At 40.7% G+C, this 16,536-nt stretch overlaps 1 protein-coding gene across 6 annotated transcripts in view; it reads left to right on the top strand.

The window, feature by feature from the left end:
- Positions 1–16,536, top strand: part of Atp8b4 (ATPase phospholipid transporting 8B4 (putative)) — a 172,545-nt gene that overhangs the window by 58,235 nt on the left and 97,774 nt on the right. For all 6 annotated transcript variants that reach the window (XM_076929685.1, XM_076929687.1, XM_076929686.1 and 3 more), the window contains one exon: positions 13,003–13,075. In XM_076929685.1, coding sequence (XP_076785800.1) covers positions 13,003–13,075 — 73 coding nt within the window. The remainder of the gene's footprint in view (positions 1–13,002; positions 13,076–16,536) is intronic.

Below are 16,536 nucleotides of genomic sequence, written 5' to 3'. Positions count from 1 at the left end.
ATCTATACTTAGGTTTGGTCTTCTCATTGTGTCCTGGATTTTCTGGATGTTTTGTGGTAAGAACTTTTTGCATTTTGCGCTTTCTTTGACAGTTGTGTCAATATTTTCTATGGTATCTTCTGCACCCGAGATTCTCTCTTCTATCTCTTGTATTTTGTTGGTGATGCTTGTGTCTATGACTCCTGATTTCTTTCCTAGTTTTTCTATCTCCAGGGTAGTCTCCCTTTGTGATTTCTTGATTGTTTCTACTTCCATTTTTCTGTCCTGGATAGTTTTGTTCAATTCCTTCACCTGTTTGGTTGTGTTCTCTTGTAATTCTTTAAGGGATTTTTGTGCTTCCTCTTTAAGGGCTGCTACCTGTTTACCTGTGTTATTCTCAAATTCTTTGTTATTTATGTCCTTCTTAAAGTCTTCTATCTCATCATTAGAAGTGATTTTAAATCTAGTGGTATGGGGAATTTAGGACTTTCTTGTGTGGGAGAACTGGGTTCTAATGATGCCAAGTACCCTGGGTTGCTGATGTTCTTGCGTTTGCCTTTTGCCATCTGGATCTCCTTAGTGCTACCTGCCCTGTCTCTGACTGGAGCCTGTCTTTTCTATTATTTTAGTTGTATCAGAACTGTATGGGGTGCGTGTTACTACAGGGGTTAGAGCTGGGGCCCAAGATCTGTTCAGTGCTCAGTCGCAGACAGGAAGGAATCAGTGCTTCAGGACAGGAGTGACTTCTTGGGTCCTAGTGGGTCCCAGTTACTCCCTGTTTGGGGCGTGTGTTGCTGTCTCCTTACCTGACATACTGCCTGGGTTAGAGCTTCTGGGAGGCCTGCTTCCTCTGGGTTCTGTGAGACTGGGGGCAGAGCTTCCACCCAGGATCTGCTCAGTGCTTGGGCCCAGACTGGAAGGAACCAGTGCTCCAGGCCCAGAGTGACTTCCTGGATCCTAGTGGATCCCAGTTACTCCCTGTTTGGGGCCGTTGTTGCTTTCTTCTTACCTAAGATACTGCCCAGGTTAGAGTTCCTGGGAGGCCCGATTCCTCTGGGTTCTGTGAGGTTGGGGGCAGAGCTGCCGCCTTGTATTTCTTTCTATTCTGCTAGGAAATATATTTTAAATACTGTCTTCTAAAAGAATTCCTCCAATGGGAAGCACGGTTGTACACTAGGATACCACCTCTGGATTTCTGCTGGCTTAGTGTGAGGTTTGGTTGACATTTCTCAAACTGGAATCGATGTTGCTCCCAGGCGTATTCCTCCCTATTTTCTTCTTACAAAATAGTACAGATCAAATACATTTCTATTTTAAAACTTTCCCACCCACTCCTTGCCATTGAAAGCTTCTGACTGGTGGAGTCTTTGTAGGACCACTTCTGGCCACTCCAGGACACGGGCCTTCACACAACTGCAGTGTGTTCTTTTCCAGCTCCCCCAACCTCAGGGACTCCCTCGTGTGCCCCTTATCTAGATATCTTCCCAGTGCTATGCCAGGCAGGTAGAATGGTCACTAGAGTCTTTCTGTGCTGCTGTGGCAATGGCCAATGCTGCCACAGCTCACTGCACATCAAGAAGTTGGTCTTCTTCAGCATTCCTTCTTGTCAGCCTTTTCAGAACTGACTGATCCCACGTTGGGTTTCTCATTTGCTGGGGTCAAGCTTGGCCAATAGTGAGTGTTCTGTATTTGTAGAATTCAGTAAAATGCACTTACTTGTTTTCAGCTAGCAGGTTGCATCCCAAGACACGGATTATCCCAGAGGCCCTGGAGACGGAGAAGAATGAAGGGCATGAGCTATCTTGTAGGAGATGCAACTTGACTCTCTGAAGTGTATTATTTATTTATTTATTTATTTATTTAAAAAGAACAATGTTTTTATTCTCCAGCTTGGTGTGGTTTTTGTTTTAACCATCCACCCCGCCCCTGACTTCTTGCTATTCTTGTATTATCTCTGTTATAATGTCTCAGAGTCTTTCCAGTATGAATAGTCATATGAAACTATTTCTCACCTTTACTCTAGAGCGAAATAAGTACATGATATGAGTGACTACATACATAGCTACTTCACTCAAATCTGTACTCAGCAAATATCTCCCAAACTCACAGGATGCCAGGTGTGGTTCTACATGTTAAGAATACAGAAACAAGCAGCTAGACACAGCCTTAGCCCACTTTCCAGTGGGAAAGACAGTTTTCTATGCCCCAGTGGATGGCTCCACACCCATACACATGTGGTCAGCACCAATTGGACATAAGGCGCTAGTTATTGGGGTTGAATGCTCTAGGTGGGGGTTGGAGCAGGTCACTAGTTCAAGTGAATATAATGGCATCTTGATAGAGGTAGGATTTGCCCCAAATTGGAAATGAGCCATGTCATGATAAGTGTTCATCAAGGCTGGGGTACTGGAATAAAGTGGAATTCTGAGGGACAAAAAGAAAGCCAGCTATGATTTTTATACTTTAGACAGGGCCTTGTTCTAGAGCTCAGGCTGATCTTGAGTTCACTATGTAACCTAGGCTGGACTCACACTTGTGGTTATCCTCCTGCTTCAGTATCCCAAGTGGTGGCATTACAGGCATGAGCCACTGTGCTCAGTCAAGAACCAATTCTTATAGGTAAGAGCAAAGAATGCCAATCTCAGTTTTATGTTATAAGTCAGGAGAGGCCATGGAGGTTTTTCACAGGAAAATTGTAGGGGTAACATAGAAATTTTTCTGGTTGCTGGGTAGATACTGGACATAAGATGAAGACAAGTTATGTCCAGGTGAGATGGCAATGTCATAGACTTTGGTTGCATCAGTGAAGGCTATAAGCATAAATAGGTTTGTCTGTCTATCAATCTATCTATCTGTCTATCTATCTATCTATCTATTTATCTATCTATCTATCTACCTATCATCTATCATCTATTATTGATATATCACCTATCTATCATCTATTTACCTATCATCTATCCTTCTATGTATCTATTAATCATCTATGTTTCAAAAACCAATCAACAAATCCATCAATTATCTATTTATTTATGTATACTTAATTTATCTATCAATCAACTATACCTATAAATTATTTATCTCTCTACCATCATCATCATCATCTATTTTTCTTTGTTGGGTTTTCAAACACACAGGCACACAAGTAGAACAGTACAATGAATCTTTACCTATATATAACCTCCTGATAGCTGTCATCAACTTCATATTTTTGTTTATCCTCACATTTTGTGTTTTTAATGATCTAATTATGTATGTATGTATGTGTCTAAATGAGAATATACATATGTGTATGTTTATGTGTATACGGGGTCCAGAAAAGGGCATTGGATCTCTCAGTACTGCAGTTAGAGACCTATAAAAATGCATTTATTTTTATTTAAATATTTATTTATTTTATATTTTTATTTAAAAGATTTAAAAAATACACTTACCCATCAGACTATATACTTACCAAACTAGCAGAGCTTCCATATGTCATCTGCTACCCATACTTTCAGATGTGTTTTGAAAGTATGGATGAAAGAATTCAGTACTTTATTGGATGTGTGTGAGCATCCAGGGTGTGTGATCAGGAGTTCATAGCTCTTTGCTGAAGCCCTGAAATGAGAAATGAGGGAAGAAACATGCGGTGGTGATGTTAGTGGCTGCTTCATTATTTTTCCCAAGACTGGGAAACGAGAGGCCTGTTGAGAAATTCATTCATTCTGTAGAGGTGGAGAAAGTTGAAAGTTACTAAGGGTCAAAGCCAAATATAAAGATGAAAGCATCTGAGTATCCAGGGTAATAGTGAGGGAGTCCAAGATTTGAAGAAGATAGGAAGAGAGAGGGCCTACTAAGGATCTGCGTGTGTTCGTTATCATCTAGTGTTGTGACAGAATGCATGAGAAAATAAAATTAAAAGGCAGAAAGGGTGATTTTAGTCCATGGTCAGTTGGTTCCATTGTTTTGGGACTTGGAGTGAGACTCAGACAGTCTTGACAAGGGCACATGAAGGATGAGACTGCTCATTTCGTCACTGAGAAGCAAAAATATGGCAAGGATTATGGTCTGGATCCTAATTGTCTCCTCAAGATACTCGCTCAGTGCTCTAACTTACTCTTTTAAGGTCCCATGAATTAAGTTTCCTCACCTCTCAGTGGTACCACAGACTGTGACCAACCCTTTAATAGAGGGTCTTTGGTGGCTGCTTCTAAATCATAGCAGAATAACTAGTCAGTAAAAGAAAGACACATGGATCTATTGTTCTGTATTTAAAGCAGCCATAGTAAAGAAGGAAGGGCAATCAACTGTGAGGAATAAGATAGAACATGGGGACTGATCACAGATTCACAGTGTCACTAGAGAGTCTGTGATTGGGCTGGGGACACATTCTCCATGAGAGGAAACTCAGGCAGCCAGCACACACACATGGGGAGCACAAATGGTGCCTTCAAAGACTTGAGATAGAAATAAGCTTCACTGCCCTTATGATGAAGTGCCTCATAATAGTAAAAACAGTCACAGCTACCAGTTGATTAGTGGCAAAGCTCAAGTTCAAGTGTGTGTTTTGTGGTCCTGCAGTCTGCACTCTTTTTAGTGTTTTCACATCATTTTTGTCATAATTAGGAAGCCAGTATTTTATCCTTGAAAAATTTAAGAATTAAAAAAAATCCCTAATCCAGGCTAAACAGAATTTTCTATTTTCAGGTATCAAGATTGCCCCTGTGATGTTACCCCCTGCAGAGAGAGTCCTTTAGTGATGTTTTTTAGTTTTTGTTTAAACGATCCTTCATGACTTGCTGTCCATACATTGGAAACACGAGCTTGAACTCTGTTTCTCCTCATAACAGAGGTGCTGAGGATACAAAGCGGATGGTCCAATGGGGAGGGTGCATTATCTAGTGATCACGAGATGTGATTTATCTCCACACTGAGAGAAATGCGAATGACGTAATGGTTGAAGCCTCGGGGAGAGAGATATTTTACTTATGACCATAAGTAAATCCTGATTGAAGTCATGGTTCTGAGAAGACAAGTCTGGAGGGATCAGAGTAATAAAGTCCAGGCATATACTTTCCCGATGAGCTCACTGTACATAGGGGGAAGCTTGGAATATCTTGAAGACTGAAAGTTAATATATCCTTTATTAGACAATCCCTCGGCTCTATCAATTTTTCTCACTGGACTATTGATGACAAATGCATGGCAAACACTTTACTAGTGAAGTAATTTTTTGAGAGTGCAGGTACTCTTCATTGGGGGCTGGAAGAATATTCATGTGTTCCAGGTATTAGAGGACAAAGATGATTTACTTGTGTCTACTTAAGAACAAGATTTATATTTCCCACTATTTTCTAGGTTATTTGGTGAATATAGTTTGCACTAATAGCCCTTGTAGCCCAGATACTCAGCATGGTGTCTAGCTTACAGTGATTATTTTGGCCAAAGAAGGGTGGTCTTGAGTTCATTAATGGAGGATGACATCACAAGTCATCCGGGTGGTCACTACTCAAGAATTTCACCCATATGTTATCCTGTTTCCGGGGAATCAACAGGATAGGGGATAGGCATCACAGTTTATTTTAAAGTGAATTAATTTTTTTCTTAGAAACTAATTAGAACTAAATATGACTGCAGATCTGATGAGTGGCAGGGCTCAGAATCTCTTGGGGGTTACTTTTACTTAAGCTTTGTGTTAAGGAATTAGGGGTGTTGTTTCCAGAAACATTAGGTTTTCAGAGCAGAGCCAACCACATCAAACCACTGAAAGGTGCTTTGTACCATCACTGCTGGGATTTCACTTTTCTACTTAACACTTTTAATATATTAAAATTATAATATATAATCTGCTTCAGTAGATGTTTGCTTGTCTGATAGCTTTCAAAATTTTAGTTAAGACTGTTACCAGAGGCAATAGAAAATGCAATATGGGTCCTTTATCCTGGAATTACAACATTCAGAGCTCTTTCCTGAGAGATGTGTCAATCAACTTCTTGTATGTTGATGTCTGTGGCTCTGCTGTCAAAGGATTCTGACTGAATGGCTCTGCTTTCTCTGGTCAGTCTAGGGCGTTTCCCTCAGTGTTAATGCATGCAAGCAAAGACAATAATTATCTTCTGAAATGATTTTGAATTCCCTATGGCCTCATTATGGATTGACTGTCTATTATCTGAATCCTTCTAAGAATTTATGGAAGGTAGAGGGGCTCTGGAAAGATTGATTAAAGAAGTTTCTTTTGTATAACATTCAGTAGCTCTATTGCTCAGGCAGAAATAGTAAGCAAAGAGATGAGCTTGCTTCCAAAAGGTAAGGTTTGATATTGTCCGTATGATTCTGCCTCTGAATAAGATACAGTGGGACTCATGAACCAGGCAGGACATCTGCATGGCTGGTTGCTCTTCTCAGCAACTTGTTAAACCATCTGCACTATAGCACTACAACTTCAATTTTCCTTCCCTCCATCCTTGGTAAATGCAGTGGGAAAGCCCTTCAGCTGCCGACCACAGCAGCCCACTCCTGTGATTTTTACCACTGTGTGGTATTTTGCTAAGAAAAAGGGACAAAAAGGAGGGAGACATCCTCATTCTTCAGAAGAAATAGATTCCAGAGATATGAGCATTATGTTCATTCTCAGTGTAATGAGATCCTGATCAACAGTATAATTATTAGTGGCTTGAGGACAAGCTATCCATTTTATCCTTGCTCATCTCTGACAGTGCTGGGGTTGAAAAGAACCAGAGCCTTCTGCTGTCTAGTGAGCATCTATGTTAGGAGACCATGACTGCATGCCATCTTTGGACCAGCTGGTGTTATATACTTTGACGGTGCATCATCACCTTGCTTAAATTGTTCCAGCTCCTTAGAGCTCACTCTCTTTTAAAGCAGGTAGGATATGCTTAACACAGAAAGAAAAGTAAAAACAATAGATGCAGATTTAGTAATGGTATGAATTTTGTAGCCAGACAAAGTTGGGTTCTAGTTGAAGCCTTTCCACTTACATGTAACTCAAAGAAAGCTTTCATAGGGCTAGAGAGATGGCCCAGTGGTTAAGAGCATTGGCTGCTCTTCTAGAAGACCTGGGTTTAATTTCCAGAACCTATGTGATGGCTCACAGCCACCTGTAGCTCCAGTTCCAGGGGATCCAGTTTCCTTCTCTGGCCTCCTTGGGCATTGTATACATGCGGTACACAGATATACATGCAGTCTGAATACCTAAACACATAAAATAAACAAATCAACAGAAGCATTCATTAATTTTTTGCAACAAATTGACCTATAAATGTCAACTTATGTAATAAAGAAAAACCAAGCGGTTTGACTGAGTACATGATGGAGACGAAGCATTGCCTTCTTTCTAGTTCCCTGAGTTTTCGTTCTCCAGAGGCAACTACTCAGCATCTCTGAGATGCCTTCGTAGAGGTTTTTCAAGGCTTGAGTAATCTAGTTTTCATGAAATTAATACAAACTAGCATTACCTGGAAGGAGGGAATCATAGTTGACCAATTGTATCAGACTGCCTGTGGGTGAGTCTGTGGGGACATCTTATTGATTAGTGATTAATGTGGGAAGTCCCATCTCACTGTGGGCAGTACCATTTCTAGACAGGTGGTCCTGGGTTGTATAAGAAAGCAGGTTGAGCAAGCCATGGGGGTCCATCCAGCTTCAGCACTTTCCCAGTGGTCTCTGCTTTAGTTCATGCCCTTAGCGAAGGACTGTTTCCTCCAAGTGTAAGATAAAACAAATCCTTTTCTCCCCAAGTTTTTGGTCATGGTATTTATCATCGCAACAGAATCAAACTAGAAGTATGTTAAAATATGTGTGTAAGCAATGGCCAGCATGACAGATAACCCTAAGGGTGCAGAAGTGGCATACATACCTTGGCAGTAACCAACAGCTCTCTAGTTCCTGCTCAAAAAAACAAAAATCATGCGTGGCACTAGAAACCTAGCCAGCTACCCAGGGCTAGTGAAGTCATGGGTCTTGGAGGAGATCTACAACTACCACTTTATTAAACAATCACAAGCCTTAACTATACTCTAAATATTTGTCCTTAGACTCACAGACAAGTGTAGTCTTCACCCTTCATCAAGAAAACTAACTTCTCTTTGGAACAAATGGAGACCATTACAGAAAACCACAATTAGTCAAAATGCCCAGTTGAGAGCCCAGCACAATGGAAATATCTACAATACAACTCTCATGCCTAAGGCTCAGGGAACACTGAAGAAGAGGGGAGGAAAGATCGTACGGCCCAGAGATTAGGGAGTTTGCTGTGAGACTGTGTCTCCTAAGAATGTTAGACGCAACAACCATAAAGTCTCACCAACATGGCTGCCTAAACAGGGGCTAAAGAAGGATGACAACAATAGACATGCAAACATGGACAGAGGAAAGCTCACAGGACCTCAGCTGTACACGAAGAACTGTAGGCTTCTAAGGAAACATGAGAGTGGGAGAAGTAGCCTTCCCCAGGGAAGAGCACAGCAACTGAGTATCCGAAACCAAGTGGTCAGTCCTGAAAGCATACATATGAGTAATGGTACACAGACAGAGCAGATTTTATTTAGAAAAATGTTTGCGTGTACATATACATAGACATATACACATACTACATATGCATATACATCACATGCATATACATATGTGCATGTAACAACAATTAACAGAAAAGAGATTATGAATTTGAAGGAGACCAAGGAAGGTGGTCTGTGAATGTATTTGGAGGAAAGAAAAGAAAGGGAGAAATGATATAATATAATCTCAAAAATGAAAGAAAATTAAAAAAGAAAAGCGTGTGTAGGAGCACCCTTGTCTCAGCACATGAATTTCTACCATGCAGGTGCAGGCCTGGACAGTCCTCCTTTAACCTAACAATGGAGGAAATTAGATCCTGTTTCATGTTAGCACATACAGACCCATCGTCATCTTCCTTTGGTTACATTACTTTTCTAAATATGCATGTAATAACAGTTAATTCTGCTGAATATGTATAATCTGTGATTAAGTAAGCATTTCATGGGAGTATTAGTAGTTTCTAACTGATTTCTGTAAGTAATGCCGCACTGAACACCCTTGTATACTCAGGTTTGAACTCCCATATAACTGGCTTTTTAAAGTGGGATGCCTATATCAAAGTGTGAGGGCATCTGGACTGTAAATAGATATCTCAAATATTCTAACTTCTCTGAACCCCAGGGTCCTGTATGATCTGAGGAGAAGCAGGGTCTAGAAGCAGGGTCTAGCTCATGCATTGTCGTGAGGAAGATAAATATTAATAGTCTTACTACATGAGGCAAATCTAAATGTAGAACTATTTACATTCAAATTACAGACTAATAGCAATAGTATTTAGTATCCTAAGTATCACAAAGGGTGTGCTTATACATAAAATAATTTGTTGCACCTGAAAACTCAAATGTAATAGGGTGTCATTTGTATTTTATATGTGACTCCCCATGTGAAGGAATCTGTGCACAGGGGTGCAGTAAGTAGGTACTAAAAAATGTGGATTGTAGCCGGGCAGCGGTGGTGCATGCCTTTAATCCCAGCACTTGGGATGCAGAGGCAGGTGGATTTCTGAGTTCGAGGCTAGCCTGGTCTACAGAGTGAGTTCCAGGACAGCCAGGGCTACACAGAGAAACCCTGTCTCAAAAAAAACCAAATAAATAAATAAATAAATAAATAAATAAATAAAATAAATGTGGATTGCTGGAATTCATGTTATATGGTTTGGGAAATGGTATTATTTTATAATTTTTTTAAAAAAATATTGATTTTTATATTCCTTAATTTATTTACCAGTCATTCAAGAAATCTGTATTGAATGGCATCAGAACTAGACAGTTACTTAAGTTCCAATGATACAGTATTGAATAAAAATGTCCCTGAACAGGGAATACTTCTGTATTTCCCACTGTTGGCATGTGCTGGATACTAAAGAAACCAAGCTTAGTGTGAGAGGGCTGAGTGGCTGATTAGGAGAGAACAATTACATTCTCACTCTCTAGTACCTTAGAACTTCCCTGGGAAATCCCCCCTCCCCTGCCCGGGAATTAGCATCACTAAGGTGAAGCTGAAAGTATTCTTTTGGAAAGGATGACATCATCACTGAAGGTCCCTTTTATAGTTGAACCTTCTGCCTTTTAGCTTCAGGGTCTTGCTTATGGGAAACTTGAGCCAAGAGTGCAGTGCAGTACTGCTGGATGCTATTTCAACCTTAGACTTGAAAACCCAGGGGTTTTTCAGCTAAGCCTCCAGCCCTCAGCATACTGTGTCTTTGCTGGAGAAAGTAGATACAGACTAAGTCATAACAGTTTTTGGGAGAAGTTACTGTCATCCACTTTTCTTAAACTCTACCCCCCATAATCTGAAGAATGATGTGTTCTGAATAGTCCCCTAAAGCATGTCTACCTGTTATCCTGTGGTTCTAAAATGCCACCTATTTTATGGGATCTTCTGGATCTAAATGTTTCGGCATTTAAAAAAAATTGGATTATTTACTAAGGAAAATGATACATTACTATCCCGTCTATTTTAGGAACATTTGGTTCAAGGAAGACATAGCTAGATCATATCTAACTGTTTGGTGATGGGGGAAAATCGTGCCAAATCTTTTTTTTTTTTTTTAGAAAGGGTTTCTCTGTGTAGCTCTGGCTGTCCTGGAACTCACTCTGTAGACTAGGCTGGCCTCGAACTCAGAAATCCTCCTGCCTCTGCCTCCCAAGTGCTGGGATTAAAGGCGTCACCACAGCCCAGCCGAGCCAAATCTTGAATTCTGAGAATCCCAGAGCAATTAAGTAAACTCGTTTCAGAAAACTAATAGGTTACAACTCCTATGCATTTGGGAGAGACTCTGCGGATGGAGGGGAAAGCTAGGTTGAAAGATGTAAAATCCTTGAGGTTGTGGTGTTTTCAAGGCACACAGGCTGTCCAGTGTCCCCTCATCAGAGCCTGCATCCCTTGAGACAGGAGTCTGGGCACCTCTGCAGCATGTGTGCACAGCTGCAGCTGGAGCACCCATACCCACCGTTTCAGCTGCCACACAAGATGAAATATCTCAAATCCATCAGTACTTTGAGGATATTTTAAGCAACTCTCTTCCCTAAGCTATAGGACATTGCGTTACTCTCGGTAGTGGTGGCAGCAGAAAGGGCAAAGGAAAGAGCTGGGTTCAGAACATAGTAATTGAAATCATTTGTGAGTCGCCACTGATTTTTTATTATTTTGTGAATTTTGCTACTTTGGTAGCAATGACCCTTAGTATATATTGAATACCTGTCCAAGTTTTCATTTGAGTAGTGTTGTATGTATTTTATAAGATAGAATACAAAAAACAATGTGCAAACCCCTATACTTCTGATGGCATTATACACATTAATTCTTGCGTAACAGCTTAAATAAAGGATTAATGAAGACATCTCACAAAGCCCATGTTTTTTCAATAACTCCAGGCACCTTTTCTGCAAAACTCTAATAGCAAGAGTGGAATTACTTTTCCCCCATCTAAAGAAGTCCACTTTGTGTTTCTTCGTAAGACTCAGACTCCATCCCAGTCTTACTTCGTAAGGGGTATGCTCTCTTCTTATTAGGGTTCTGCTGCTTGTGTGGAAGAAGTGTCTGCTAGTTCATGGTGTAGGTTATTTCAGAGGCAGTTGGGTGAGGCTCTCAGAGTGAGGTCCATTTCCTGTGGATCCTTCCAGAGGGTAGACCATAGAAGTAGGAGGTGTAGAATTTCAAAACAAAACTTAAGGTAGTCTTAGCTTCCCAAAACAGAGACTTTCGATAGGGACTACAGAACATTTCAGTAGTAATGTAATTACTGTAAGCTACAGAAGAAGTCCTCCACTCCATCATATCTCCAGCAGACAGACCCTGAGAGATGTCACTGATGCTACAAGGGAGGGATCCCCAGGAGAAATAGCAATACCCAGTACCTTAAAGAGAAAGACAAGTGAGGGTCACAAGGTTTCCTGTTTTCACAGCGCACTAGGCTAGACAGAATACTGCAAAGCATGGCACTGAAAAAAAAAAAAAAAGATCAAATTTTGGCTAGAGATAAAAATGCGGCAGCTGAGAAACTTCCAGAACAACATGTACTTGGATCTGCATTAAAGAGCAATTCTTTGAGCTTTTTAGCCAAATGACCCAACAGGGTTGATAGTGTGAGGCACATTTCACAGTTGTGTAAATATTTAAATCTGTTTTCCAGCCTATAAAGCAAGTAGATCCAACTAGTTTTGAAAAGCCACACATCAGAATTCACCTGGCTGCCTTGACTTACTGGGGACACCTATCTTGTTCTAGCATTCTTTGCTTCAAAGGAAGGCTTTCTAAGAAGCAGGATGAAAACTTTCAGTGTTGAAAGCAAAGCTGGTTTACATTTCATGGAGTTTCCGAAGGCAGGGTTCGTTGTCACAATATCCAGCAGCAGGTGGTCTGTTTCTGCAAGGTCTGTCTGGCTCTGGGCCATCCTGACTCACTTGGAACCCAAGGTTAGATCCGATGAACACAATCGCCTTTTATCCCAACCCTTTCTGAACTTGGTGCGGAGTGGGCATGGGACGCCATTACAAACACAACCTTCAAAGAAAGCTTGCAGCTTGTTGATCTCTGTTCTGAGCTGCTGTCTTAGCCTGTTAGATGCCACACCAGTCACATGACTTCTGAGACATGGTAGTGCTGTTCTGGTACTTACTAGATGGGAGCTTGAGGACAATGTATCTAGCTGGGTTTATTGAAAGACCACGCAGGCTGTATAAAAGTAGCATTGAGTTGGGATCATGGCATCTCACAGACCCTCAGCCAAGAGTTCGGCATCTTGACCTTTGTCTACGTGAGTACTACTCACTAAATAGCTATAGACATATCATTTAACGTCTCTGACACCCACACTCTTCATTGGTCATGAATTCGTCCACTGAATTTCCCTTCTTAGCAAAGTCTCACCTCATTCTTCTAGTCTGTTGTGTGCTTATGGATATTTCTCTTGACTCTACTTTTTATTCTACTCCATTAGTGAACAAAATATTTCTGTTCTCTTCTCAGACTGCAGAATGAAAAATGGATGAATGTGAAAGTTGGAGACATCATTAAATTAGAAAACAACCAATTTGTTGCTGTGAGTATTCACTATTGTATGATTTGATCTCAGATTAGAATGACACACGTTGAAGCATTGGCAAATTTACAAGAATCTAGAGTCACCAAAGAGGGATCACCATTATACATACATTATACATACATTATACAAACTCTCAATTATAAATACTTTAGAAGAGTGACTTTTGGTGACACGGTGACTTGGATAATGCAGAGGGTTTCTTTCTCTCTGCTCCCTTAAAAAAGCACACAGAAATGCAGAACAAACGAAGTCAATATGTGAATTATTTATGTAAATAGGGGTTTTAAAAACATTCTTATTAATCATTCCATTCATTTACATTACAAATGATATCCCCATTACCCCCTTCACAAACCCCCCATCCCATGACATCCCACTTTCCAGTTATCCCTCTGCCACCCCCATCCCACATCTGCCCTCCTCAAATGCTCATTTCCCTAGAAATGTTTTCATACATTTAGAATGTTATTTCTTAATATTACAATTGGTGTTTTTGAACTGCACCACATTTGAAGAAAGCACACTAAAGGTAAATTTATGTTATGATTCTAAATTGATAAAATGTGAATTACACTAATCAAATTACACTGATCAAATGCATCATAATTTATATTTGTAAACAACTAATGTTGTGATTTCTTATGTAAAAAACAATTCAGCCATTGAAATGTTAACAGGGAACCACAGTTCAAGCTAAATTTAAGGTGATAAAAATAGAACAGATCAGAAATTAAAAATTCAAATTATTATAGTGATTTATATGTATTAGGTCACTTATGAAAATTTTTGTGTTGTATGGAATTGTCTGAATCAAGTTATATTATTTATTAAATTTGAGATATTTTATAATAGAAAAATATGGTCCTAAAATCTCTTTAAAAGAAACCCAGTCAGGAGTGCTCGACACTTAATCTCAGAATCACCCTTTTACTGCTGCACCATCTGTGCGTTCAGTGTTCAGAGGAGCATGCGTGAAGAGCATGCGTGAAGGAGCTTCTGGGTAGACAAATCATTTGCAGATGAGTTCACACTTCAAGTGGCTAATTCTCTGGCAATCCTAAGGTTTTGGAAAATAGCTGGGAACCCAAACAAAACTAAGCAAGATGTCAGAATAGCCAAAACAGGTCTCAAAGTGCCCTGTGGTTTGGGCCCTTCGAAGACTCGGAATCGTCTGCCAGATTCTCATTTATAATCAATTTACTTTTATTTCATGTGACTTAAATGACACATCTGGTTTATTTTCCACTCATTAACGATTGGGAACATGACAGTAGGAGGTAGCACCTGTAAAAGAACACCCTCTATAGGTGCGGTTGAGGTAGATAGTTACAGGATCTGGCTGGGAATCAAATGTATGCTTACTGTTTGCAATGCCTTCTGTGAAATAAGTCCCAGGAGGCAAGTATAAGAATGCATTTTGAATTTTAATTGCTCTAAATTCAAATGGCTGATATGTGGCTCCCCCATTGGACACAGCAGATGTCAGGGTGCCAAGGCTTACAATCCTCTCATTTTTCCAATGTAGGGATGGCACCAAACCTACACTCTCAATACCCTCCATCCCCTCACTCCCTTCCTTCTCTGGCAAAATACAAGCAAGAGTCTTTGGTCCACATCCCAAAGCTCAACTCTGACTGTGTTATCAGGGAAGAGATAACACTTTTAAAAACTTTCCATTATTCTCTGCTTGACTCCTGCCTTTTGGTTAAAGAGAAAAAAAGGATCTGCTAGCTCCTCAGAGGCACCACAGTGCCTCTTAATGAAGTCACTTCTCGCAAGGTTTTCTATTCCACATCTATGAATAGTTTCAGAGGCAAGCAGACCTTTTACAGATGAAGTGCTGTAATCGCCAGAGAGGACTGGTGCATCTCCTTGGACCTGCCATCGGGGCTTATGTCTGGATAGTGACAGTCACAGATCTCTAGAAAAGACCCATTTAGGGCTTTCTACTCTGGAGTAGACCTTAGGAACCATGATCATGAAGATAATGATCACAGTGGCTAAGAGTGCCCCATACCAATATCACAATTCACTTTATATGTATTAATGAGCTTACTGCTCTTCTTGACCCAGTGAGGGCAGTTTCTGTACTGTTTCATTATTTCTACCTCATAAATGGTAAGACAAAGGCATGCTTTCCTCACATAGCTTACTAATGGAGAGCCAAGAGTAAAATCAGGAACATTCACCCTGACCCCCACTCCTTAAGCACTACAGTCTGTTTTTCTCCGAACGGTTGCTTTTAGTAGGGTTTCCTGTATTGGGGGCTCCAGACCTGGCTACTGGAAACCAATGATCTGTTGACTGCTCAGTTTTAGTGCATATCTATTTGCTCGAAGTTAGGACTTTCAACTCAGTTTATATCTGTTTATCAATAAATTCTGGACAAGAAGAGGTTCACCTGAAATTTGTAGACACACTGAGAATTAGGTACCTTTGTTTCGTTTCTCCTCTGACCTAGTTTAGTTTCTCTCTGTGCTGTGATAAAGACCATGACCAAAAGCAACTGGGGGGGGGGAAGGGTTTACTTTATTTTACAGCTTAAAGTCCCTCCTGAAAGCAGACAAGGCAGGAACTCAAGCTGGGCAGAGACCTGGAGGCAGGAGCTGACATAGAGGCTGGGGAGGAGTGCTGCTTACTGGCTTGCTCTTCATGGCTTGCTTGGCTTGCATTCTTATACAACCCAGGATCTCATGCATAGGGACAGCACCTCCCACAGCGGGCTGGGCCCTCCCACATCAATCACTTAAAAAAAAGGAAGAAAAAAAAAACTTGCCTAGAGTCCATCTGATGCACAAAGTTTACTCCATTAAGGTTTCGCTTCCTAGATGCCCTTAGTTTGTGTCAAGTGGACAAGAACTAACACACTTCCTTGTCCCACCCTTTCTCCTTCACTTCTCCCCCTTTTCTGTTAATTCAAGAGCACAGAATTTGGGGCTGAATTCTAGACCTCCAAATTTTGTAATTCATACATCACAGCGAGATCAGCATGCATTAGGAGAACCACACAAGTTTGCTGGAAACACATTCGTGTTCTCGATGGTGCTAAACTTTGAACCTGGAGCTGGGCACGCTGGTCTCATTCCCACTGGGCACACGTTCAGCCCTAGTGCCGGCCTTGTTGCTTGACCGCTGGTGGGAACAAACCTGCGACTGAACCTGAGCGTATTTGGACACGGAGAATTTGACTGTGGGACCCATGTACAAAAGCCTCCCTAAATGCGTGTGCTTTGCATGTTTGCTGCAGTTAAATTTTTTTACCACTTAAGTTGAGAAGAAATAAATATTTTTAATAAAACTCAGCTTCTTGTGAAAGTATAAAGGGACAAAACACAATTTTCTCCTCAAAAATGTAAGTCGAGGAGTAAGTGGTCTAAGTCACCGATTCAGAAGGAAGGAGTCTGTTCTGCCTAGAGAAAGGGCTTGGGTGTGAAAAAGGCCCCCGTATACACTATTAT

The sequence above is a fragment of the Arvicanthis niloticus genome, chromosome 2 (assembly GCF_011762505.2).
Source record: "Arvicanthis niloticus isolate mArvNil1 chromosome 2, mArvNil1.pat.X, whole genome shotgun sequence".
Taxonomy (NCBI): domain Eukaryota; kingdom Metazoa; phylum Chordata; class Mammalia; order Rodentia; family Muridae; genus Arvicanthis; species Arvicanthis niloticus.
The sequence above is the reverse complement of the archived record's forward strand: the minus strand, read 5'-3'. Positions and strand labels throughout refer to the sequence as shown.